Genomic DNA, 25050 nt, shown 5'->3' with positions numbered 1-25050 from the left:
CACACAGAGAGGTTGGGACTTCCACCTGACCTTAAAATGGTCACCAGGCCATTTAAATGCACTGCAAGTCACAAAGGTGTTACGGGTGGAACAGATCACCGATTGATCTGATGGAAGCGGAGACAGCTGCAGGCGCTGAGCTCTACGGCAACCTGCACGGAGACGGACAAGTACGCTGAGGTAGAGGACGCTGCAGGAAATAGTTTTGATGCTGACTCAGATGGCAGAAGAGGAAACTGAAGTTCAAATGGCTTGCCGCCCAAGAGCATAAGGCAGCAGGAATTGTATACAGACACGGCGAGGGCACATCAGCTAACGGGACGCATGGCGAGACAGCATCCCGAAGGGAACCGAAGCAGGGAAGCGCGAGGGACACTAAAAGCACCCAGTAAGCCCAGGGAGACCAGAAGGGTTACTGGGTTTCCTGAGGGTGTACGCCACTTCATAGAAGCAACACATGCGCAAAGTGAAATCTGTGAAGAAGTTTAACCTACCTGTATGCTATGCCACAAAGGGGTTTTTAAACCCGTACCTTAAAAGAAAAGTAATTGTGATGTGAAAGAAAGCCAAATAAAGGTGAACACACTGGGAAAAGAGGCAGAAGCCCATTGTATGAAAGAGAGGCGTATTATTGAAACAAACATTTTTAAACAAGGAACAATACGCCGACAGTGGGCAAATATAATTTCATGGATAAAAGGAAAACTCATTTTGTGAAAGCCCTGGCAGGAGAGTATACCAGGCAAAGTTAAGCGTGTGTCAGAAAGACGAGTATCTCAAGGAAGATCCATGCCCTTGACATGTTTAAAAGACTGCAAAGAAGTGCTGGGGTATAACCGGCAAAGTCAACAGTATGTAATAAGTTACGGGAGGAGAGGTATCTCAAGGAAGGCACATGCTCTTGAGATTGTAAAGTGCTATAAGAGTGAAGACCGTAAAAGGAGAATTCCTTGGAAGTCGCATGCCCTTTGGATTCTAAATGATTTGAAACATGAAGAGGAACCCAGAGAAAGGAGCTATTTCCCTGAACTGTGAATGCACCACGCGGCGGGAACTATCCTCTTGGGGTTATAAAGAACTTGGTTATTCTTTATTTGAACTTTTCATATTGATAAAGAGAACCAGGAGAAGAGAGCCATTCCCTGGAACTGTGAATATTCTCCATTTGGAACTTTTCGTTGGATTTACATCTTTATGTAAAGTCTGTGCACTTTAAGATCCAGAGACACTAGCCTTTGCACTTTAGACTTCGTTTTTAGACTGTGACAGCCAGAAATGGATTTCGGACACAGGTCGTATTTTTACTTTGGACATCTTGACAAATCCTTAGTTTTTTGGTTGAGGTAGGGAAATTGCTCCTAGATTAGGGACAGTTGGGCATTTCCCAGCCCCTTATTTTGAATAAAAGCATATATCCAAAACCATGAGTCGTCTGTGTCCGTGTCTCAGTCCTGGTTCCTCACACTAGGTAGATAGTTGTCCAATCTCTCGTAATAAAGATGTGTTGGTGGGGGTTCCAATTGTGGCCCAGTTTTTATTGGTGTCTGTTGGTGGGGGGTTTCTGCATTGCATTCTGCATTGCAGGGTTCTGTGTATTGTGCTGGGTGGTTTCTTATAGGTAGTATAACAGGGTTTCCTTCGACTACGCCTGGGTCGTTTTTTGTGGATAGATTTCTTTTCTGATGGGACTGCTATGTAAGTGGAGAGGTAGTGAGATAGGCATGATGTTTTTGGTCTCATCTTTGTACATATTTTAAGTTCGTTTAGTGGGGTTTGGTTTTGATTTAGGGATGTTTGTACTCTAATTGGTGGTTGAATGTGTCTGGCTGGGGTATTGTCCTGTCCCTTTCTTGCTCTGTTCTCCATTCTTGTTTGTTTGTCCTTGTATCTGGGCATAGTTGTAGCTGTGGGTGTCGTGTGACTGTTATAGCTTGGTGAAATATTGGAGTTTGAATTTATGTTAGTTGTTGGGTGAGCTGTTCATCAATTATCTGGGTGATGGGCTCGCAGTACGGAAGGGTTTGCTGTGGTTGCCATTTTGTGTTGCCTGTTATCAGGGTGGCTGTGTAGCAGCATGTGGATTACGACACAGTTCTGTGCTGGTGGAACACTCACAGAAGCTAAAGCCTAATTTTAGTAGTGGCTTCACAGTGGACGAGCCCCCATCGTCAAGGCTTCATAATGGCTATAGTTTCTAGGGGCAGAAACCTCCCATTGGTGGTTATCTTGTAGTCACCAAACCTATAATCTTCCTCGTCATTATTATTATCTGTTAGGCCTTTCAGCTTTCTGTGGTCTCTCTGGGCCATTCATCTCTGGCCATTCATCTGTCTCGCCTTTCAGATTTCCTAGGCCCAGCTCCTCTCCTTTCTTCCTCTTTTCTACTTGCATTGCACTCTCTCAGCTGATGCCCGGGAACTGCAATCCACTCCAGCAGTGATCGAATGAATGTCTCTCTTGGTGCATGCTCTTTCGCTCTTTTATAGGAGTCCTGTCATTACATGGCCCCAAAACCCATCCTTTCCTCTTTTTGATTGGTTAATGCTTACATTGGTGATCTGTTCCACCCGTAACACCTTTGTGACTTGCAGCATATTTAAATGGCCTGGTGACCATTTTACGTCCAGGTAGAAGTCCCAACCTCTCTGTGTGGCACCTTTCCAGAATGTCCTAATGGCCCTGACCGGTACAGCTGTTCTGAATGTACCAGAACAAGCGACTTCTGGGGTGAAATGGAAAGTGGGCTTGTAAGGAAGAGTGCAGAGCTTCATTACAGGAGGAGAAGTATCTCAAGGAAGACACATTATATAAATGAATACAGTAAACAGTAAATCTTTGATTCTTTTGCAACACAAATTGGGTGTGCGAGGGACGGAAGAGATCCAGTTATGCTCCTAAATTATTAGATTCCTGGCGCATATCTACGAACATTCAGGATACATTCTGGAATCAACCCCCCATTCTGTAATCAATGTCCACATCTTAAATGGTGCATTACAGTACTCTGTGTAACCATTGAGCATCTACATTTATGAGGACTGTAGTTGTCTAGCTCCCTAGTGAAATCTGGGGCTAGTAGCCTCATTTTGTGATTGTTTTTTTCCTTTTGGGGAATGCGGCTGGCATAGAGTTCATTTATGTCCCCTTCCCTGTTGCCATTCCTATTGGACATCTGCTGTATTTGCAGTGATGCATTCTTTTCTGCAGGGTCCAATGCTGCCTGGTTGAGATTGAGATTTGAAGGGAAACCTATATTTACTGACTTGAAAGGGAACAATTCCCAGAGGAGCATTTCTGACAGTTTACCTTGTGCCAGTCACCAACTGGAAGATTCTTTACAGATTTTCTGTAGAACACTGTCTTCTCCAGCATGGGGTCTGGCATGGATTCACATGCTCATGAATATTCCCCGTCGTCAGGCTGGGAATCCTCTGTAAAGAAAAAATCAGTTTCAGTTTCGTTTCTGAACTGTCTTTCTCCTAATAACCAATCACTGGTCTCTGGGTCATACTGCCCCCACCCAATGACTGCCCTCTACAGAATCCCCTCCTCTGGTAGCCATCTTCAGATTTGTACCACACATTCAAGTGTTGGGAGTCCTCGTGCTATAGCTCTCAAGCTTTTACTGCGTTTTTGCGATTTTTCAAAGAGTTTAATCTCATTTTTTTGGTCAATCGAGCCTCAAGCTCTACCGTTTCTATTTCCGATCAACAGGGACTCGTTTCGGAAGTTTTCATCGAGTTCCGCTTCTTGGAGGATTCCAGAATATCTTTGAGGCCTACCCCGCATGGACATGGCCCAGGACAAAGGGAGCACCGCGTCCGGATCCAAGCTGCCCTGGATGCGTATTGCAGAATGTCTTCAAGGAGGACGAGCATTCTAGATGCCTCTACTGCCTTCACGAAGACAAAACGCACGTGCAGAAGGACTGTGCGTTTTGCAAGAACATGTCGGAGCGGACCATGAAGGATCGGCGCATCCGCCTCACCAACTGGCTGGAGTGGAAGAGCCCAGCAGCAGGTGAGAAGAAGAGGTCTGAGCAGTCTTCTAAGTCCTTTGAGGGTGCTCCGGCAACAGGGGCTCAACAAAAGGCAAAGCACCGCGGGCACCGGGAGCTCCTCGGCTCCCAGGCAGGGCGCACTTTCACCGACGCCATCAACCATGAGCCAACGCTTTGGCTCAGGGAAAAGTAAGGCTGAGAACCCGGGTAAGCTTCGGGAGAAGCCCCGGTCGATCCTGACGGAGACAGCCGAGGGGGAGCGAGGCGGCGACCCCCCACCCCCCACCCCACAAGGTGAAGGCCTCAAGCGCTTCCAAAGTCGTGAAGACCTTGATTCACCCGGCTATGGCCTCTATAGAGGGAGTCGTGGCGGCCCTGGCGAAGCCTGTGGAGGCTACCTAGGGGCCCAGAGTTTCCCTGCCACCGTGGAGAGAATCCTCTTCAGCCCATCAATAAGACCCCTGTGAGAACCCCGGTGGAAAAAGAGGGGGGGCGGTGGCCATCACGGACACGGATACAGCCTCTGAACAGGAGCTGGCTGAAGTCGTGAAGATCCTGGACAAGAGGTTCGAGGAAGTCCGGTCCTGCGGGAGGGATCCCGACGAGGCGGACGGAGAAAGCGACGGTGGCACCGACGAGGTTCCCGTGGAGGCGGAGGATTCTACTCCCCAACTGTCACAGCCGGTACCTGGGCGACAGGATAACTCAGGAGCTATCTTGATGGCGATCCTGGCCTTGTGTACAGAGATAAGGATGAGGTTGCCCTTACCCCCAGCGGACGACCCAGCGGAGCCTGGGCCATCAGGAAGCCCTCCAAACAAGCGGAGAAGAACTCTCCCCCCTAGTGCCCCCCCCAGCCGGCGCGGCCCTCACAGCCTTCATCTCCTTCCCCATATCCGAGAGATGACACGGGAACAGAGACGGCCACGACGGGGATGGATGACTACGACGGTGGTGACGACGGGATGGGCCTCCCATCACCACCTCCTCGGGCCTCTCCGCCCGACGAAATTGGCTCCTTCCACGCCATGATCGCCAGGGCATCCGAGCTCTGCCCCGTAGAACAGAAGAAGGAAGGTTTTGTCTATCAACGGCGTGAGGCCAAGAGGGAGACGGTCCTCTCGGTCCCATTACTTGACGACATCTGGGACGAGGGGCTGAAGCTCCTGAAGAACCCGTCCACGACCCCTGCCAAGAGAGACCGGTACGAGAAGAAGTACCGGGTCCCGGATTCCACCCCCATGTCCATTAGGGTGCAGCCGACCACGGATGCGGTCGTCTCAGTGGCGGCCAAGAAGAAGGCGCGGCGTGGGGTGTCGGCTTTGACATCGACCTCCCCACCGGACGTCAAAGGGAAGAAATTGGACGCCATGGGACGACGGGTCATCTCGTCAGCGGCGACGACGATAAAAGCGGCCAGCGCCCTCGCAATTGTGGCCCGCTATGACAGGGAGCTGTGATTTAAGATCGCTCCTCTGCTGGACTTTCTCCTGGATGACAAGAGGGCTGAGGCCCTGGAGATCCTGCAGGAAGGCGAGGTGGCATCGGACCATGCCAGAACGGTGGCCACGGACATTGCTGACACCGGCTTCAGCCAGATGGGCAACGGTGTTTGCCTTCACCGGCGAGCTTGGCTCAAGTCAACCTATTTCTGACTGGATGTGCAAACCAGAGTTTTGGACATGCCTTTCGACGGAAACAACCTGTTTGGCAAGACAGTGGATGAGTTACTGCAGGCCATCAAGGCCGACAGAGACGGCGCAGGCCTTGGGAGTTTTGCAGTAATGACGGCCGCCCTTTCGGAACTCCAGAGGCAAGCAAGGTGCCTCCAAAGGATTTGGCGGCGGTTCCTCGACTTACCGCCAGGCGGCCTGTTCTTCGTCGCAGGAGGCCTACAGAGGCTGCAGCAAGTCTGGAGGATCTCGTCGTCAAGGAGGCCAAGGCGGTAAGGCCGCTACCAAGCAGGTCTGAACCGGCTATAGCGTCGGGCCCCCACCTGAGCACGACAGTGGGAGGCCGGCTGGCGAAGTTCGTCAGCATGTGGGAGTCCATCTCCACTGACCGATGGGTGCTGGATGCCCTGGCACGCTGGCACACTCTCGAGTTTCTAAAAAAGTGCCCCCGCATTCCACCCGTGCCCAGGAAAGAAAACCACGTCCCTCAACTGCTGCTGGAAGTAAGGGTGATGCTCAAAAAAGGAGCCATCAAGCTCGTCCCAAAGGCTCCGGGGCTCCGGAGCGTAATCACGATACTTCCTCGTAAGAAAGAAGAACAGCGGCTGGCGACCCATCCTGGACCTTCTCGTTTAAACAAGTACATCAAGTCTCAGAAATTCCAGATGGTCACCCTCCAGCACGTACTGGGACAGCTGGAGGAAGGCGACTTCCTATCATCGCTGGACTTGGAGGATGTCTACTTCCACATCCCCATTCTAAAGGGACATCGAAGGTTTCTCAGATTCGTAGTCCAAGGACGGCACTACCAGTTCAAGGCCCTCCCCTTCGGATTGAAGTCGGCACCCAGGGTATTCACCAAGTGCCTAGCACCAGAGGCGGCGCGGCTGCGCCTGCAGGGGATCCACATCTACCCCAACCTGGATTATTGGCTCATCCGAGCAAGGACAAAAGGACTCGCCGTTGAGCACACAGCAAAGACCGTCCAGCTTCTCACGCATCTGGGATTTTCCATCAACTTCGCGGAATCCCACTTGGTTCCGTCGCAAGTCGCACTGTTCATGGGAGCCAGGCTCCACACAGTGGCGCGATTGGCCTCCCCATCGGAGGAAAGGACGAAGGCCATCCTGGGCAAGGTGCAATGGCTGTCGACCATGGATGAGGCCAGGGTAAGGTCCATCAAGTCCCTCCTCGGCATGAGGTCCTTGTGCATCTACCTCATGCGCCTGTGCAGGCTGCGTATGCGTCCACTACAAGAGTTCCTCGACGCCCGTTGGATGCAAGCAGCGGGCAGCTTCGAAGACAGGATCTCACTCAACAAGACCTTTCACCAAGTGATCCGGTGGTGGGGCACCTGCGTGCCTCTCGTGGCGGGTATAGACTTCCAGACCCCGGCACATCAGGAGACGGTGACGACGGATGCCTCCCTAGAGGGATGGGAAGCGCACACCGGAGATCTCCACGCAAGAGGCCTTTGGCTCCCGGAGGAGAGGTCACTTCACATCAACATCCTGGAGCTCCGAGCTGTGTTCTGGGCCCTCAGGTCCTTCCTTTCCGACCCTCAAGGGCAAGGTGGTGAGGATCTTCACCGACAACACCACTATGATGTTCTACATCTGGAAGCAGGGAGGCACCAGATCCCCGGCCTTATCCAAGGAGGCCCAGGATCTGTGGCACTGGGCCGTCGCCCAAGGGAGGTTTCTGGTGCCCTTCCACCTGGCAGGAATAAAGAACACCCTTGCCGACTCACTCAGCAGGGAGCTGCGCTCGTGCCACGAGTGGGAACTGCGGAAGGATCAAGTGGATCTGCTATTCCAACGATGGGGCAATCCCCAGATCGACCTATTCGCGACGGTGATGAACACCAAGTGGCAGAGGTTCGCCAGCAGGTTTCCCCAGCCGGGGCGCATGGGCGATGCCTTCTCATTCCCCTGGGACGGCCTGTTCCTCTACGTGTTCCCGCCGTTACCGTTGCTGCTGCGACTCATCAACCAACTCAGACGGTCCCGGCGCAGGATGATCCTCGTCGTACCGGCGTGGCCGAGACAGATCTGGTCCCCTGACCTTCTGGACATGTCCGCGTCCCCCTCAGTCAAACTACCGACAGACACGGATATCCTCTCCAGGGAAGGAGGCACCATCCTCCACCACGACCCAGGGTCGCTGAACTTGCAGGCCTGGCTCGTGCAGCACTAGAGTTTGGAGGGTACGATATCCCGGCAGACTGCAAGGAGGTGCTTACAAAGGCCAGGGCGTCCTCAACTCTCAAGTGCTATGGACACAAATGGAAGAGATTTTCTGTCTGGTGCCGGGCACAGAAGATTAACCCTCTGCGGATTACGGCCCCTCAAGTGCTGCCGTACTTGCTATCGCTGGCCAAGGTGGAGCTGGCCCATGCCTCCATCAAGATCCATCTGGCGGCTATCTCCTGCTACATCAGAGCTTGGGGGCGCTCATCCCTGTGGTCCCATCGCCTGGTGAAGGAGTTCATGAAGGGACTGTTCCAATCGTTCCCGCTGGTGAAGGCTCCGGCCCTGGGTTGGGAGCTCACTGTGGTGCTGAGCAGGTTCATGGGGCCGCCATTCGAGCCTCTGTATTTGGCACCGTTGAAGTTCCTGTCGTGGAAAACTGCGTTTCTTGTGGCCATCACCTCCGACGAGTGGGAGAGATCCAGGCCCTTTCCTGCAAGCCCCCATACCTGACTTTCCACGAGACAAGGTTGGTGCTGAGGACGCACCCCTCCTTCAGGCCCAAGGTACCATCGGACATCCATCTCAAAGATCCCTTGGTGTTACCTGTTTTCTTCCCGTCCCCTTCGTCGCCGGCCGAGAGGACTTTGCACTCGCTGGATGTAGCTAAAGCGCTGAAGTTCTACGTGGACTGCACAAAGAGTTTTCGGAAGACATCACAGCTGTTTGTGAACTTTGGACTTGTGAACCAAGGGAAGGCCCCTAACGAAGGCTTCCATTTCCAGATGGCTCTCCGGCTGCATCATGCACTGCCACTGGTTGGCAAACCGACCGTTGCCCGGACGTTCGAGAGCCCATTCGACCAGAGCGATCGCTGCTACCACGGCGTTCCTGTCTGGTGTACCCCTGCTGGACATCTGCAGGGCTGCTACGTGGAGGTCGACGCACACCTTCACGAGATTCTACTGTGTCGACCGGGATTCCAGGGAGGAGTCCAGTCGGCCAGGCAGTGCTGCGCAACCTGTTCGCCTGAAGGTGGGCCTGGTGAGGAGGTAAGAGATGCTTAATGTTGAGTTGATGAAATGCTTAATGTTGAGGCTTGCCACCTCCCGTGGTTGTGCATGTGTGTACTGCTATGTATTCTTATATTCATGAGCATGTCAATCCATGCCAGACCCCATGCTGGAGAAGGAACAAGTTACTTACCTGTAACTGTTGTTCTCCAGCATGGGTCTGGCATGGATTCACATGCGAACCTTCCCGTCTACCCCTCTGCACCTCTTCACTTGGTCCTCCTGCCACTTTACGTGCTACCAAATCTGAAGATGGCTGCCAGAGGAGGGGATTAGGTAGAGGGCAGTCATTGGCTGCGGGCAGTATGACCCAGAGACCAGTGATTGGTTATTAGGAGAAAGACAGTTCAGAAACGAAAATGAAACTGATTTTTTCTTTACCGAGGATTCCCAGCCTGACGACGGGGAATATTCCTGAGCATGTGAATCCATGCCAGACCCATGCTGGAGAACAACAGTTACAGGTAAGTAACTTGTTCCTTAGATACATATGTGCCTTTCCATGAGTGGCCATTTTCAATACTTCATCTCTTGTGGTTTTGTTCTTTTGAAGTGTTCTACTTTTTACCAAAAGTAACAGTGAGGAAGTATTTTATAACACCCCATCTACACAGGTACAACCATAGTTCGCTTTCCCAGTAGCAATGCTGGCCACTCCATAAGACCAGGCAGTTGCAAAACGATTTGAGGAGGTATCTGCAAGTTTAATGTTTGACGTGTTTTCTCTTCATTCACAAATCCCTCTTTCGTCAGTTGTGTTGACTGTTATCTGTGCTCTTATCTGCTGCTTGCCTCTTGATTTCCTTTAGTTAAACTCCCTTTGCCATTAATGTATTATAGTTGTATGTGTCTCTTCTCTTCCTGTGCTTTTGAAGGTAAGCCCCTGAACGCTCACACCAGAGAGAATGCAACCCGCTAGGGGAGAAAAGCCCAAGTCGATCTTGTAAGGATAACAAGTTTAATCTCATGTGCAAATGAGAGCAAGAGCAAAGAACTCTGCTGCCAAGAACATTCTGCCAAAATGAGGTACAGGCAGAAACGGCATCATAGTTCCGCAACAATATACAATAAAAGCCTGCGTGGCTGATTGGATGGACCATATACTGGTGCTGCCTTCATCCTTATGAGATGGCAGTTTATTGGTCCCTGCCAAGTCCGCCTGTCTTCCATCAATTGGGCGCTGCAGGGCTCATCTTCACACGTCGGAGGTCAGACAACAAATGAATTATACTCCTACTATACAGCTTGTTTATCACTCACCCCATGCCCTTGGCAGACCTTAAGACTGGCACACAGGAGGTTCCCAGGCACTCTAACCTTCACGCACACATTTCACTCACACTTTCCGCGCCATCCTGCTCCAAGGTCTGTGCCCTCATTTTGAACTATAATTGAACTATAATGTATCCCTCCCAGCACCTCGCAATACGAATCAAATGATGTTCACTTCAACGATACACCCTGTCCATCCTCTTTGAACATTTCAGGACTTGATACTTTGGGGTTGGTGTTCAAAGGGCACCTGGTGTCATGGAATTCAGGGATCTTGGGGTTTAGTCCGTTATATGGGCTATAACTCGTGGTCACTCGGGTATGGGCCGTGTTAGGCTTTGGCCAAAGTGAAATAACATGCACACGAGGCGCCAAGATTTGGGAGGCCTTGTGTTTTGCTCTTCGAGTTTTCTGCTCTTATTTGGTTTGTTTTTTGTTCAATCGAGCCCGTATACTCCATCGTTTATCCATCTGATTAACGGGGATCCGTTTTTCGGCATCTTTCATTGCCCCTGAAGGGTGGAAATTGCCAAGTGTTTTCTTCTTGGAAGTTTCCAGAAGTCCAGGCCTACACCCCTCCGGAACATGTTTGAGGAGAAGGACAGAGCTTCCCTCTTAAAGCTGTGCACCAGCTGCGGTTTGCGAAATGTTTTTACGGACGACAACCATTCCCAGTGCCTGTATTTTTTACACCCGACCCACAAGGAAGAAGATTGTGAGATCTGCTGTGGCTTTTCCAAGCGTACAATGAAGGACCAGCACGTCTGACTGGCAACGTGGCTTAAGGCCAAGCACTCTACCCCTTGTGTTCCACAAGGGCATGCCTCATCTGGATCCAGCCATCCAGGGCAGGCTTCTAAGTCCTTTGATGGCGCTCCATCTGTGAGGGTGCAAGACAAGGCCAAGCACTGCGAGTCTGCTTCCACTGAGGAAGCCGCACAAGGAGGTCCCGCTACGGTCCGGACGTGTTAATCATCTCCATCCGCCTCAATTTCCAGCCATCGCTCTATCTCTTCCTCGAAGAGAAAGTCGGCTACCCCGGGCAAGCTGCAAGAGAAACCAGAGAAGGCCAAATCGTCCTCTTCTATTGAGATGATTGCCGCCGCCCTCTCGAAGGCGAAAGGGGCCGACCCGGTCCAGAGTACCCAGGTGGCGGCCAGGGTGGCGCTCAGGCCAAACCAGTGAGGGGGGGATGCTGCCGGACCTCAGCCCGAAGCTGGACCCTCAGGACCCAAAGAAAGGGAGGGGCGGGGTGGCGTGGAAGAGCTACAGGGCACAGACATTTCTTTGTCCGGTGAGCAAGGCCTTGTTTCCGTCCACACCCTCCTGGAGGAGATGGGTGATGACGACGAGAAAGTCAGGGGAGTCGCCCGCTGGAGACGAGGTAGACGGTGACGACATAGGCGCTGGGCCCAGTGACCCTGTTCCCCAGGCACTTCCTAGATATCTGTTGCAGGATATTCTCTTGACCCTCCACACACTGGTGTCGGCGATTCAGAAGAGGATGCTGACAGCCGCACCAGTGACGACCCCATTGACCCCGTGGCCACCACCGTCAAAGAAAAGGAGGAGGCACCCTACGCCTCTACTGCAGCCATCGCTGCCCCCCCCTAGGGACACCGGAACGGACACGGCTACGATGGACACCGACAACGAGGCAGTCGACTTACCACTTCAAGCCATCAAGGCCGACACTGAGACTGCCCGTGCCCTGGGCATGCTGCAACAGCACCATCCATCCTTTCGTCCCTCAGGGGGGAAGTCAGGGAGGTCTTAGAGTTTTGGCAGTGGCACGTCCTCTTACCGCCAACACTCCTGTTCCACGACCCAGAAAGCCTACAAGGGGTCGTTCCAAGGCCTTCGGAGGTGGCCATATTAGTCAAGGCTCCCAGGGCGGAGCGTCTGCCTCCAAGCAGGACTGAACTGACCAAGACGTTGGGGCCCCCACCCCTGCACGCCGGTGGGAGGCCGGCTGGCGAACTTGGTCAGCGTGTGGGAAAACATCTCCAGCGATCGATGGGGGCTGGACGCTCTCGCCGACAGGCACACTTTGGAGTTTCAGTAAAAGTATCCGCAAATACCACCAGTGGCCCGGCAGGAACAACGCATCCCTCAGCGGCTGCTTGGGGTTTGGGCCATGTTAAGAAAAGGGGCGATAAAGCTGGTTCCGAAGCGACTACGGGGCTGGTAAGAAAGAAGGCCAGGAGCTGGAGGCCCATCCTGAATCTACAACACCTCAACAAGTTCATCAAGTACCAGAAATTCAGGATGGTCACGTTGCCGTGGGGCGTGTTCTCCAACATCACCGGGGGCACAGACTTCCAGAGCCCCCCATACCAAGAGACTGTCATGACAGGCACTTCCCTGGAAGGGTGGGGAGCACACACTGGACATCTCCTCGCCAGAGGCCTGTGGCTGCCGGAGGAGAAGATGTTACTCATCAATGTATTAGAACTACGGGCTGTGTTTTGGGCCCTCAAGTCATTTCTTCTGTGCCTCAAGGGCAAAGTGGTGAGGGTCTTCAAGGACAATACCACCACAGTGTTTTACATCCAGAAGCAGGGGGCACCAGATCCCCGGCGCTCTCCAGAGATGCTCAGGAGTTGTGGCACTGGGCCGTCACCCAAGGGATGTTCCTCATTCCTTTCCAACTGGGGTGAATAAAAAACACTGTTGCAGACTCCCTTAGCAGGGAGCTGCGCTCTTGCCAGGAGTGGGAGCTTCGGCAGGATCAAGTTGACAACCTCTTCCTCAAGTGGGGCAATCCCCAGATCGATCTGTTTGCGACGGCGACGAACACCAAGTGCTGGAGGTTCGTCAACAGGTTTCCCCAGCCGGGGAGCATGGGGGACGCATTCTCCTTCCGTTGGGAAGGCCTGTTCCTGTAGGCATTCCCTCTTGTGCCGCTGCTTCTACGAGTCATCAGTCAACTCGGACGGTGCGGGTGCAGGATCTTCGTCGCGCCAGTGTGGCCAAGGCAAATCTGGTACCCAGACCTTCTCAGCATGTCAGCATCCCCTCCAGTCAAGCTGCTGGTGGTCGCAGATCTTCTTGCCAGGGAAGGAGGCGCGATCCTGCTGCCTGCTGACTGCAGGGAGGTCCTCCGAGAGTCACCCTCGTCCCCCCCCCTCCCCCCCCCAAAGTCCTTCCGTACTGGACATTGGCTAAGTCGGGGCTGGCGCACGCCTCCATCAAGGTGCATTTGGCGGTTATCTCACACTACACCAGGTCTTTCCCCCTCTTCTCCCCCCTTCTCCACCCTTTCTTCTCCCCTTCCTCTCTCCCCTTCCTCTCTCCCCCTTCCTCTCCCCCTTCCCTCTCCCCCCTTCCTCTCCCCTTTTTCTCCCCCCTCCTCTTCCCCCTCCCCCTCTTCCCCCCTCTTACCCTCTCATCTCTCTTCCCCCACCTCTCTTCCCCACCTCTCTTCTTCCTGCGCCATATATATATATATATATATATAATCTCCCCTATTGGGGGCAATCTGGTGAGCAACGTATGGCCGATGTGCATTGTAATGGGGCAATTCAGGAGCATTTTAAAGTGGCATGGGAAAGTTCTAGAACAATGTGCATGGCAGGGGCAATCCAAGCTGCAAAATAAACTGATATGGCCAATTCTGGTAATAAGGACCCCTTTGAATGACAAGGAATGTTTTACTTGGTTATTCAGTAAAGTTAAGCCTGGCTGGCAATGGATATGAACACATGGCCTTTCTTTTGACGCTATTTTTCCTGATGCTCCAGAATCCACTATGATAATCTTCCTGTACCAACTCTAGCTTAAATCCCTTTGTAACTTTCTGTTGGTCCTATTAATGTAATGATTGCCAGAGTAAAGTTAATGATCAATTACCTACCTACTATGACGCATCCAGGGGACAGGCCATCCCTAAATATGGGTATGGGTTATATTCCCTTGTCTTATGAATCCAATACGTTTGTTGGTGATATGGGAATTGACTTGTATAATGACTTATCAGTTCATATACCAATGGCTGGTATGGTTCCTGACCCTATTCAGGCACTGTCCACAACCAGGACTGGGGAACAGGAGAAAATGTGAATGGAAGAAGCCCATCCGCATTAGTGGGAGCCAAGAGAGAAGCCTGCAGAGCTACATGGGAGGACCCTCCTCCTGGGAGGTGTGGCAGAGAGAGGCAAGGCTGCGCCCGGCATGGCGCTTCAACCCGTGGTGGGAATCCGCCGAGTGCTCTGGAAAGCAGTCAAAGCACAGACCAGAGAGGCCTGGTGCACAATACTTGGTGGGGAACTCCAGAACTGCCAAGTTGCGGTGAGAAGCTAAACCGCATCGAAAGCCCCACAGGGCAACAATGGGAAAGGAGCATCAGCTCCAGTAGACGTGTAGGAAGCAGAGTGGAGGAGACCACGTCAACCTACCAGAACTCCTGACCGGAGGAGCACTGCCTGAAAGCAGAAGGTATGTGGTTGCTCCAGGAAGTCGGTGGGAGCAACCCGACCACAAGTTGGGGGTGGGAGTAGACCGACCCCAAGGCGGGGTGAGAGCAGATGGGCCGCAAGGCGGGGTGAGAGAAGATGGGCCGCAAGGCGGGGTGAGAGCAGATGGGCTGCAAGGGGAGTTTAATCTTGCGTTCTTTCCCTACGTGAAAAGGTGATCTCAAATAAATGTGGGTGACATGGATCAAGTTTTCTGGTGGGGTTTGGCAGGCAACGTGCATTACCATAGACAATTCGAGGGCAGTATAAAATGATAATGACACTACAGGAGGCTGAGTGTCTGATCGGTTATTTCAAAGGGGCTTGTTGAAGAAGCATTACACAGTTCTGTGGCAATGTGGTATTGCTGCAGACGGCTCCTTGGCAATGTTGAGGCCAGCTAACCAGCCTGTTTTAAATGCTATTGATTTATTGAAACTGCCTCACAATTTTTAAGGGTACTTTAAATAGCAGTATGATGTTTAATAGGGACAGGCATAGACATTCTTTTTACGTCATTCATCTTTTCCAGGGCCAATGCAAATGCGTTTACATTGCCTCCACACATTTTAATAAGCAAGTTGCATGCCATTTTTGCCCAAGTAAAACACATTATCATGCTGGCGTTACTGTCTTTTACATAGGCAGTATGTGCATGGCATTGCTGACACTGACAACACAATTACTAGTGGCAGTGTAGACACCAGAATGATGAATGGTTTTACAGCTGCAACACTGACATTTGTTGAGACCTTTATCGCAATTTTACGCTAGAAAATGTAGATGCCAGCCTCATTTCTGTGACTTGCATAAATGCACGTCCCTGTTGAAATTCTTTTGAATAACCTAGGAAACTTCAAGTTGACTTGGCAATATGGAATTTGTCATATCAATGTTTAAACTTAGAGGCTGGAACCATATTGGTAAATATGTAACCTGGAATGTGGTGGCAGCACCCTTGCAGCAAATTGCATATTATGTTCTTATAATTCTGATTGTATTTTTTTTTTAACTTGCAGAGGAATAATTATATTCGCTGAATTCCAAATGTCCTGGCATAATATTTTCTAATGGTGTGATTTATTTATTTCTGAAATTTTACAGTGTGGTAATGGTGCAGTGTTACGGTGATGTGACAAACCATATTGGTAAATATGTAACCTGGAATGTGGTGGCAGCACCCTTGCAGCAAATTGCATATTATGTTCTCATAATTCTGATTGTATTTTTTTTAACTTACAGAGGAATAATTATATTTGCTGAATTACAAATGTCCTTGCATAAGGCCCTGGCAGCTGGAAAGTTTCGAAAAAAGTAGTGTCGCTGTGATTTTTATTTTCATTTATTTTTATTTTAGCCTCATCAAGGCTTCAAATGTGATTGATAAATCCCTAAAACACCCTAAGCCTATCGAGGTCCGGGAACTTTTTGTGTCCTCTGTAGGTATTCTTAAACTATTTGTGAGTGCATTACTGTAGTATCCTGAAATAAGGTAAACCTACTACAATATGGCTTTCTGCCTTCTTTAATTAGGTTGATCCAAATGCCCCTCTCCACAGTCAGGGTGTGGTAACTGTGTGTGCTTCACCAAGTGCGCTCCCTATATACATACTTGACATTCTATAATACAACAGGCTGGGCAGGGGGCCCAGGCTCAACATAAATAGCTTTGAATATATACAACTGCTTCAGTGCTGCAGTGATTGCTTGGATCCTCCATTTGGAAGATAAACACTTTAACATGATGTAGATGTACACAATATAAAATATCTCCCTCCTTTTACAAACTGCAAACAAAGAAGACGAAAAATAATTAATCTCTTGCATACAACTTGCTTTATTGATCACTCTTCCATTCTCCAGCACAACAGCCACACACACATCTTTTCTGACCATTACAGGTCCTTCATACCTTCTTTCTCTCCTTCACAAAGCCAGGCTTACAGATCCAGGCACTTTCCCCATCAGACACTCTTACCCGTCTGGTCCTCTTCTGGGCATCATACCTTCTTTTCATAAGTTCCTTCTTGTTCTCCACCCTTTCTCTCAAAGCATCACTGTCCCATTCTACAAATCTAGACCTCCCCAGCCATGTCGGATAACTGCAATGGAGGCTTTTCTCCTCCTAAGAACTTTGAATGGTACCAGCCCTATAGTTGCATGGGGAGCCAATCGGTAGGTATATACTATTTTTTAGTAACTTCATCTTTCCAAACTTTCCCTTCATTAACCGCCATACAGATTCCTTGCATTATAGTGCTGTTGAATCTCTTAATCATCCCATTGGTTTTGGGATGGAAGAGCGATGACTTAAGGTGAAACCATCATGCGAGACGTGGACTATTCTGCTGGGAAATCCCTCTTTCAGAAATACACTATCCAGAAATGGCACTAAAGCATGAGTGGCTGCCTCTTGCACAAAACATGTCTCAGCCCATTTGGAGAGCATATCCATTAAAACTGATACATTTCCTTACTCCATTCGATCCTGTTATTGGTCCTAATATATCAAAGGCCGCAAACATCCAAGACATCTCTGGAAATGCAATTGGTCTCAATGGTTGGGTACTACACCTCAATGTCTTGTCAGATTTTCTACACAAATCACAAGTCTTTATTAAGCTCGCCACCTGGCTGTCCAAATCTGGCCAACAGTAGTACCACCCTTAAGTTTCCTTTGGTCTTGGACATGCCTAAATGTCCTTTGTGACCAATTTCTAATAGTCTGCACCTGATGCCGTGTGGGGTATCACTCTACTTGATCTGAGCAAAAATCTTCCCTCCACACTGAGTTCATCTCTGACTTTATGGAACGCACTTAGACCATCCTCCAATGTCCAATTAGACCAGTTATGCCCAAATTCCATTACTTTGCTCAATTGTACATCTTTACTTTCTGCCTCTTTCCATTCAGCTTCTAAAATGGAGGGACCAAATGTCCAAAATCCACCCCCTGACCCCCAACCTCCAACTGCTTGTCCATTATATTCTCTTCATCAACCTGACAACTTTCATATCTCAACAAGAAATCAGCCATGACATTGTCTTTCCCTTCCCAGCAATGTTTTTTTTTACCACAAATGATGTCCTTGCAAGGCAGTGACTCACCTGAGTATTCTTCTAGACACACTGTCTAAACCTATGGAGTTGAAAGAGTGTGATCTTGGCAGAAGAGGTGCACAGGAAGACAGGCAATAGGGTTTGCATAAGAGATCCAGGTGCCAGGTAAGCAGAGAAAGTGAAGATTGACGCGAATGAGAAGGTCAAGAATAGAGTAGGTTTTATTACAGATGGAACACGCATTGAATAAATCTAGGGAAAGCACAGGCAGAGGATCAGAGGAAATAGAAGTACAGATTGTGAGAGTTTTGGGAGCGAAAATAAGTGCGAGGGGAAAATTGTCTGGTAGAAAGAACTGTAGGGATAGTGGAGGGCATGTAAGCGAAGAGGAAGATAGGATGGGACAGAAAGAGTATGAAATTATTAAGAATACTCGCTTCATAATGCACAAACTGGGCAAAATGGGGTAGGAAAACGCCAGCAGATTAGTCGCCCTTTGATGAGGATGCCCAGGGACGAGGGTACCCTAGGAATGCCAAAATCAAAGTGCGATATGGGTCACCTGAATAAGTCACTTGACCCTGCCAGGTGGTGTGTAGCAGGTCCTGCTGAGATAGTGGGAGGTAGCAGGGGAGGCCAGATGGTAATTGTGGATGCTTAAGAGACCTTTGGAAACAGCCTCAGTCTGTGGAGTGGCTACTAGGACTCTTTGAACTCCCTTGCTTCACCCCTTCTTCCTTCTATCACCAGCAGGCTGGCTGCTAACTAGGCAAAACTGGGCCAAATTCAAATTTCTCCTACTACTGTATAAATCCATCCACGGTAATGCACAGCTCTATCTATCCTCTTTTATCAACCCTCACAAACCCTCACTGCTAACCAGACATTTGCCTCTCTTTTCCCCATCACACTACCACTTAATAACTCAAGGTCACAGATCATGCTTAACTGACAGGACTGCCTACCAGCTGACACTTGTCCTAGGTTTGTCAGCTGTACTGCTCCCGGTATCTGTCCAATATGCCCCTTCTCAATCCCGGTTATCATGCCACTCAACCTCTCCCCATTATAAGAGGCTCACTGCCTCCCGTTTATCTGCTATGTTACCTTTCGTACACTCCTTTGTGACCAAAAGAGCTTGTTTCTCTGTATATATGTATGCAAATAAATGTAAGCGCAGAGCTTCCTGGAGATCAGCTATCTTCAGGGTACTGCATCCTTGGATATTGTGTGTTCTGCTCTGGCGGATTCCTCACATTTGGGAGACAAGTTTACCTCTTTTCAGGTTCCCGGGGGCCAGTGATTTCTAAGGCTCCTTTGGGCCTTCAAAAACTGCCTTTTGTGATAGCCTGACCTAGCTTAAAGGTGGTTTCCAAATCCTTGGTGTCAGTGTCTTTTGTGTCAGTGCCTTTTTTCGAACCCGGTTCCCTCCTTGAATGTTAATGGGAGCAAAGCTGAGGTGAGAAACAAAAATAGTCTTTTTGCAGACTTCTTTCTCTTCGGATATCAATGCCCCCTTCATCCCATTTGGTTACAGAGTCTGTTTGGTTGATTAATCCTTTGTAGAAAGGGGTGCTTTTCCATTCCCATGGACCTTGATTTTTGACTTTGACTATGTTGCTGTTCCAACCGGATAGGTGTTTGACACTCCAAACCAACAGTCATCTGACAGGTAGTGCGTCTAGAGATGCAAACACGACTAGAAATGCAAACGTACTGATAACAATGAGAATAAATGCTTGATTAGGTGTGCCTTCTTTGTAACAAGATGTACAGGAACAAGTAATTGAATTTCCTTTTGATAGCAAGACATTTTACCCTCCCATGACAAAGTCTTACAAAAGTGCAAAACTGGAGCTGTTATTATGGAAATGTCTGTTTTGATTTCTAAGCCACCTTCAGGAACATTGTATTACCTCTCGGGCTTTTAAAAATGTTAAGGCTTGCTATGGGATGGGGATCAATTCTAGCAACAGTTTGAAGAGTCGCAGATTTTGTGAAAAACTGAAATCTGCAACCCGACGGACCTGTTCAAGAAGTTAGTTTGCCAAAATTCGGAGATGAATGCTCTTTCAAGAAAAGAGAAGCAACTCTCTACTGCTATGTGTCTGAGCTTTGTCACGTTGCCATCAGTGGACACGAGACTCAAGACCTCTGAGTTCTCAGGTTCAACATTATTTTAAAGACTTTCATTTGAAAGTCTGCAGTTTGGTCGACTCCTTTTGCTTGATCTGAATTCAACCTTTCTTTGTTATATTTTAAAGGGGGGGGATCCACCCGCCATCACCCCGTACGCCCCTGCATGAGGATCCCCTACCCCTGCATATACATATACTATGTTTTTGATTGAATCGACCCAAAGTGGTCAACCAAACTCCAGGCTTCCAAAAGAAACTCTTTTTAACAATGGGTCTTAACATCGCAAGACCTGGTTATTCTTTAGCACGGCCACCAGTCCCAACATAATCACCTCCAATGTTTCAGAAATCTTCTCCATAGTTGCTCCTCCATTTCCATGAAATGGAGCTAGTCCTGAAACAGAACCATCAGGGGTTTACTCCACATATTTGATGGTTCTCAGGAAGAGTGGCAGTCTCGATAGTGGAAACCTTCCAAATGGTATATCTGGCCCTGAAGCATTCTCACTTGCTGATCCTGTAGGAACACATGAATGAATGGCCTTCGCTTTGTCATGTACGGAGTAGATTTACCAATTCAGGTTCTGCCCTTTGGGCTGAATGCAAAAGAGCCTTCACAAATGTCCTTTCGGTGGTAGCAGTACTTTTATGATAGCAGGTTGTACATCTTTACACATACCTTGGCAGATAACATTTAAACATTCCTCGTCATTCCGTCATTCCTCTGCTCTACTCAGAATATTCAGTTCATGGTAGCACTCCTCGAATGTCATCAAGGGAAAGCAATTCCCCCAAAGGGCATGATCTTGTCAATGCAGGATAATATCCTGCATTTTTTTACTGGCGTTCCGACATCAGCATTGTAGTTCCAGAAACTCTGAAATCTCATAACCTCTTTGATTTCATGTCCCCCATGTTGCCAGACTGAAAATGAAGCTGTTGCTTTGGTACATGGCAAACAACTTATTTGGAGATTAAAAACGTTTTCCTGGAGTTGAAGTCCTTCATTCCTTTCCCAACTTCAGGACAAGGTTGTCCAAGTCTTGACAAACAGCAAGGAGCTTGCTTCTCAGTCCCTTTCTCCCTTCAACTTAGCGATTTGGGCTTGGGCAACTCACTTATGCTCTGTGTGAATAAACCTTCATCTCTGAGCGTCCCTGATCTGACGTCTTTGGGGCTTTTCACAAATAGATGCATTTGCCAGTCCCTCCTGGGCCTAAACTAAAACATTTTTGGAGATGCTTCCTTCACAGATTCTTCCAGTAGAGCCCTATATGCATTTACACTGAAGCCACTGAGTCTGACGCCTCTTTGAAGGTTCATGGCTTCAGACATCTTTCACTTTCTGGTGGTCCCAACCTGGCCCCTCTGGGTGTGGTATTCACACCTCCTCCAGTTCTCATGTCCTTCATGACTTACTTAGAAGGCACAGGGAACCTCATAGAGTTCTATAAATTCTACTTTTCAGCTATTGCTGCATATCTGAATTCTACAAGGGATTTGCTTTCTTTAAGAATGAGGCATTGAAGTGCTACTTTGATTGCCTTCATCTTTACCCTTCCTTCATAAAGCCTTCTCATCAATGGAAGTTGACTCCGGATTTCAAATTGCTGAATTCTGAATTCAAGCCTATGCATTTAGGTAATGTGGACTGACTGATTTTCTTGTGGCAGTATCATCTGAGTTAGTGAACTAGAGGCACTTTCTTCAAAGGAGCCATGCATTGTATTCCATAGAGAAATGGAGGTACTGTGTGGGGTCCCATTATTCCCCCTGCAGTCCCCTTAGACTTTCACCCAATCAAGCGACCCTCCTTCACAACAAGCTGCATGCTTCCCATTTGAGATGACGCTACCTAAGCTGGATCTTTCGAGGGGATTTACGTTTTACCCAAAGGAACTAAGCTATTTTCTTTTTATATTCACAATGGTTTTGCCTCTGGGAAGAAATCGACTAACATCAACTTTGCAAAATGCCTCACTTTTTCCTTCCAGTTCCGCCAAAACTTTATGCACATTCCACAAGAGCAAAGCCAGCATTGATGGCCTTCCAGAGACCTGTGCCTGTCTCTGGAAGTGTTGGGAGCAGTCATCTGGGACCCTGTATACTTTCTGCAAGAATGATTCCTGGAACGCCTCCTCCACATCTTTTGGCCAACACCTTATCCTCAACCTGAACGCTAGAATTCCTGCCCTTCCATCTTGGGTAATAGAATCTATTTAACCTGGTTCCCAACCAGGTTGTGAAAGGGAAAGAGTAGGACAGACCATGAAAGTAAGAATAACTTTTAAGGCAATTCTTATTATTTTACTCCTTGCGCTTCTAGCTTCACAATACCCACCGTCTTGCCCCACTTGTGTTTGGTGTGAGTCAACCTTAATGATGGAGGGTACAAATACCTCACAGAAAAGGTGATCGTTGGTTGCTCTGTTTAGGCAAATAATTAGATTGTGAATGGGGAAAGCAAGCACTAAAATAATCCGAAAAAACACTGTAGGTAATTCTTCATATTTCGATGTTTAATTGGTTAAACATTGTTTAGCCTTCCTTTTTAGCAGAAGTTAGTGATTAGATATTTCATCCATCTGAGTGCTTCAACAAAATGTGGTCATCTTATCATGGTTTACTTCCTGTTTCTCCCATCTCTCAGCACCCCCACTGTCCACCTGAATGAAATCTAGCTGGAAAGTGCAGAGGAAACATTGTATCAATAGAAAATATTGACATGCTCATCAGGTTTGTATGTGGTGTGTAGTCAGCACCAGCTGTGTAATGACATTGTTCGTGAATGTTCAGTGTTCAGGCAGAAACTTGGAAGACCATGCAGTAGGTCAAATTATGAACCAACCATCACAACTTTAGTACGTTTTGTTTGTAACTATTTCAGAATCTGTACTTCCAGTTGACCTAAAGTAAATGTAAATGTTCCCCTCCTATTTGTCCTTTCTGTGAATTGCTTTCTGTTGTGCTTGTATCCACACTATTTTTAAAGAAATAAGAGCTGCTTTGAAAACCGTGTCCCTTTCCTCCTTTAGGGTATAAACCGTACCAGTGTGATGAGTGTGAATACTGCACAAACCGGGCTGATGCTTTACGGATCCACAAGGAGACCCGTCATCGAGACACCCGCTCCTTCATCTGTGAACAGTGCGGCAAGGCATTCAAGACCCGCTTCTTGCTGAAGACACACATGAAGAAGCACAGCGAAGACAAGCCCTATGTCTGCAATGTCTGCTTCCGGGGTTTCCGCTGGGCAGCTGGCCTGCGCCACCACTACCTCACCCACACCAAGGAGCACCCCTTCTTCTGCCGCTACTGCTCCTACAAGGCCAAGCAGAAGTTTCAGGTCATCAAGCACATCCGTCGGCACCACCCAGAAAGTGCCACCACCAATCCACAGGAAGGCGTTGGCAAGGACCCTAGCACCCCCACTGTCCACCTGCATGACGTCCAGCTGGACAGTGCAGAGAGGGCAGCTGATGACCTTCCGGCTCAAGCAGTGGGATAAAAACCAAGATGGAACTTGTCAGGTCTTTGGTTGTCTCCTAAAGAGAATGCAGACATTGTGACTACGCTGCTTGGCCTGAACATTAATTAGAGGCACCCCTCTGGGAGTAGTAGAATAACATTACCAAATCAGTACAGGTTCATGCCAATGGCTACCCATAACCATTGACTTATTTGGATTGTAACCAAAGACCTGTTTGGATTGTAAGCCCTATCACCAGGAATGAGATAATATGAAATATCATGGGGGGAAAAACATGACAGTAATGATTCCATCAGACTTTGCCTTAGATTGCGTTTCTAGAATTACCTCAGTTTCTGAGAAATATTTGGAATTATTTAGGTTTTGAAGCACTTTTGTTACCAGCCCACCTCTGCTCTTAGGAATGTATGTACCACGTGGTGGGGTGGGCAATTTCTTTGGAAACCCATTGCTAAAACATCCTTAAAGGGACTCTACCATGTATACCTGAAGAAGGTACTCTGAGGTGGAGGCGTGATGAATATTTAATTTCTGGCACACTGTACATAATAAAATAAGTGTTCATTTTTCTACAAAAATGCATTCATGAAGGATGTTGAATTGATTTGAAATAAATTCTACAGAAAAGGGACGAAAAGATTGGAATGCTGTTCTGTTCAGGTGAAATTGGTGCTTGGACTCATTTTCTGCATGATGCAGATATCCTCATACTGCCGACTATACATGAGCAACACCTTTGGCAGGTTATTCATAAATGCAGTGAAGATGCCAGTGTCATTTGTCCTAACCTTGTAGTGCTCCTATGTCCGTCGTCCTGTCCACCATGCTCCTGTGAGGTTGTCTCCAGGAAGAGGATGAGACCAGAGCATGATACCAAGCAGCATTCAGTTATAAAAAAAACCACATGCTGGGATGCATTAGCGGGTACACCCATTTACTGCGTCCTAGTTTCCTCCCACATGTTTACCCTACCACACAGGTTTATTCTTTGTGGCTGACATAGCCTTTTCTTGTCTAGGCCTACATAGCCTGTCTTTGCCTGTGTCTTAAGTGGCAGGAGCCTCTGCTTGCATTTAGGACGATGTAGTCCAGGCTTTCCTGCTGGAAAGAAGAGTTTAACAAGATTTCTCCTAGAAACCATATGGAGTTTTCAGTATGGTGGAGGGTGCGTACTTTGCCCTTTTTTCTTCAAGCACCATGCCCCGTGGCCCTGTTCCCTTTGTTCCACTGCCCCAGTAAGGTCCTGTATTTGTTTTAATTTTTATTATTTTATATGGTTTGTTACAAACCTTTAAAATATCTCACATTTATCCAATTCTGCTTAATTCAGGTATCAGCTTTTAAGTTTACACATAACAAAGGAGGCATCAAAAAGACATTGACATAATTATTTGCTTTAAATAACAATTGTTCTTTCTTTGAAATGTCTTATTATTTCCTCCAATAAAAAGGTCAGCAATTGTTAATTTTCTATTAGTCTTCAAAGTATAGTCACCACCAGTCTTCAACACTCAACGTTTAATACTCTGCCATAAGGTTCCCCAAGTGTTTAGTTCTTTCCGGCCTTAAAACCGTGCAGAATAACGTCAGATGTTTCATTGTCTCCTCTTGTTTGAGTCTACAGCTTCTTTCCATGCCCACATTGTTTGCCCATTGGCTTAGTATCTCTTTGGTCTTAAACAAGTTGAGACAAAATTTCAT

At 48.4% G+C, this 25050-nt stretch overlaps 1 protein-coding gene across 2 annotated transcripts in view; it reads left to right on the top strand.

Moving 5' to 3' along the window:
• ZNF142 (zinc finger protein 142) overlaps nucleotides 1-23931 on the top strand; it is a 210403-nt gene extending 186472 nt beyond the window's left edge. For both annotated transcript variants that reach the window (XM_069616849.1, XM_069616848.1), the window contains one exon: nucleotides 22895-23931. In XM_069616849.1, the coding sequence (XP_069472950.1) occupies nucleotides 22895-23367 (473 nt within the window). In that variant the 3' untranslated portion in view covers nucleotides 23368-23931. The remainder of the gene's footprint in view (nucleotides 1-22894) is intronic.
• Nucleotides 23932-25050: the final 1119 nt, after the last annotated feature.

Source organism: Ambystoma mexicanum, chromosome 9 (genome assembly GCF_040938575.1).
Source record: "Ambystoma mexicanum isolate Mex_15411 chromosome 9, UKY_AmexF1_1, whole genome shotgun sequence".
Lineage (NCBI taxonomy): Eukaryota > Metazoa > Chordata > Amphibia > Caudata > Ambystomatidae > Ambystoma > Ambystoma mexicanum.
The sequence above is the reverse complement of the archived record's forward strand: the minus strand, read 5'-3'. Positions and strand labels throughout refer to the sequence as shown.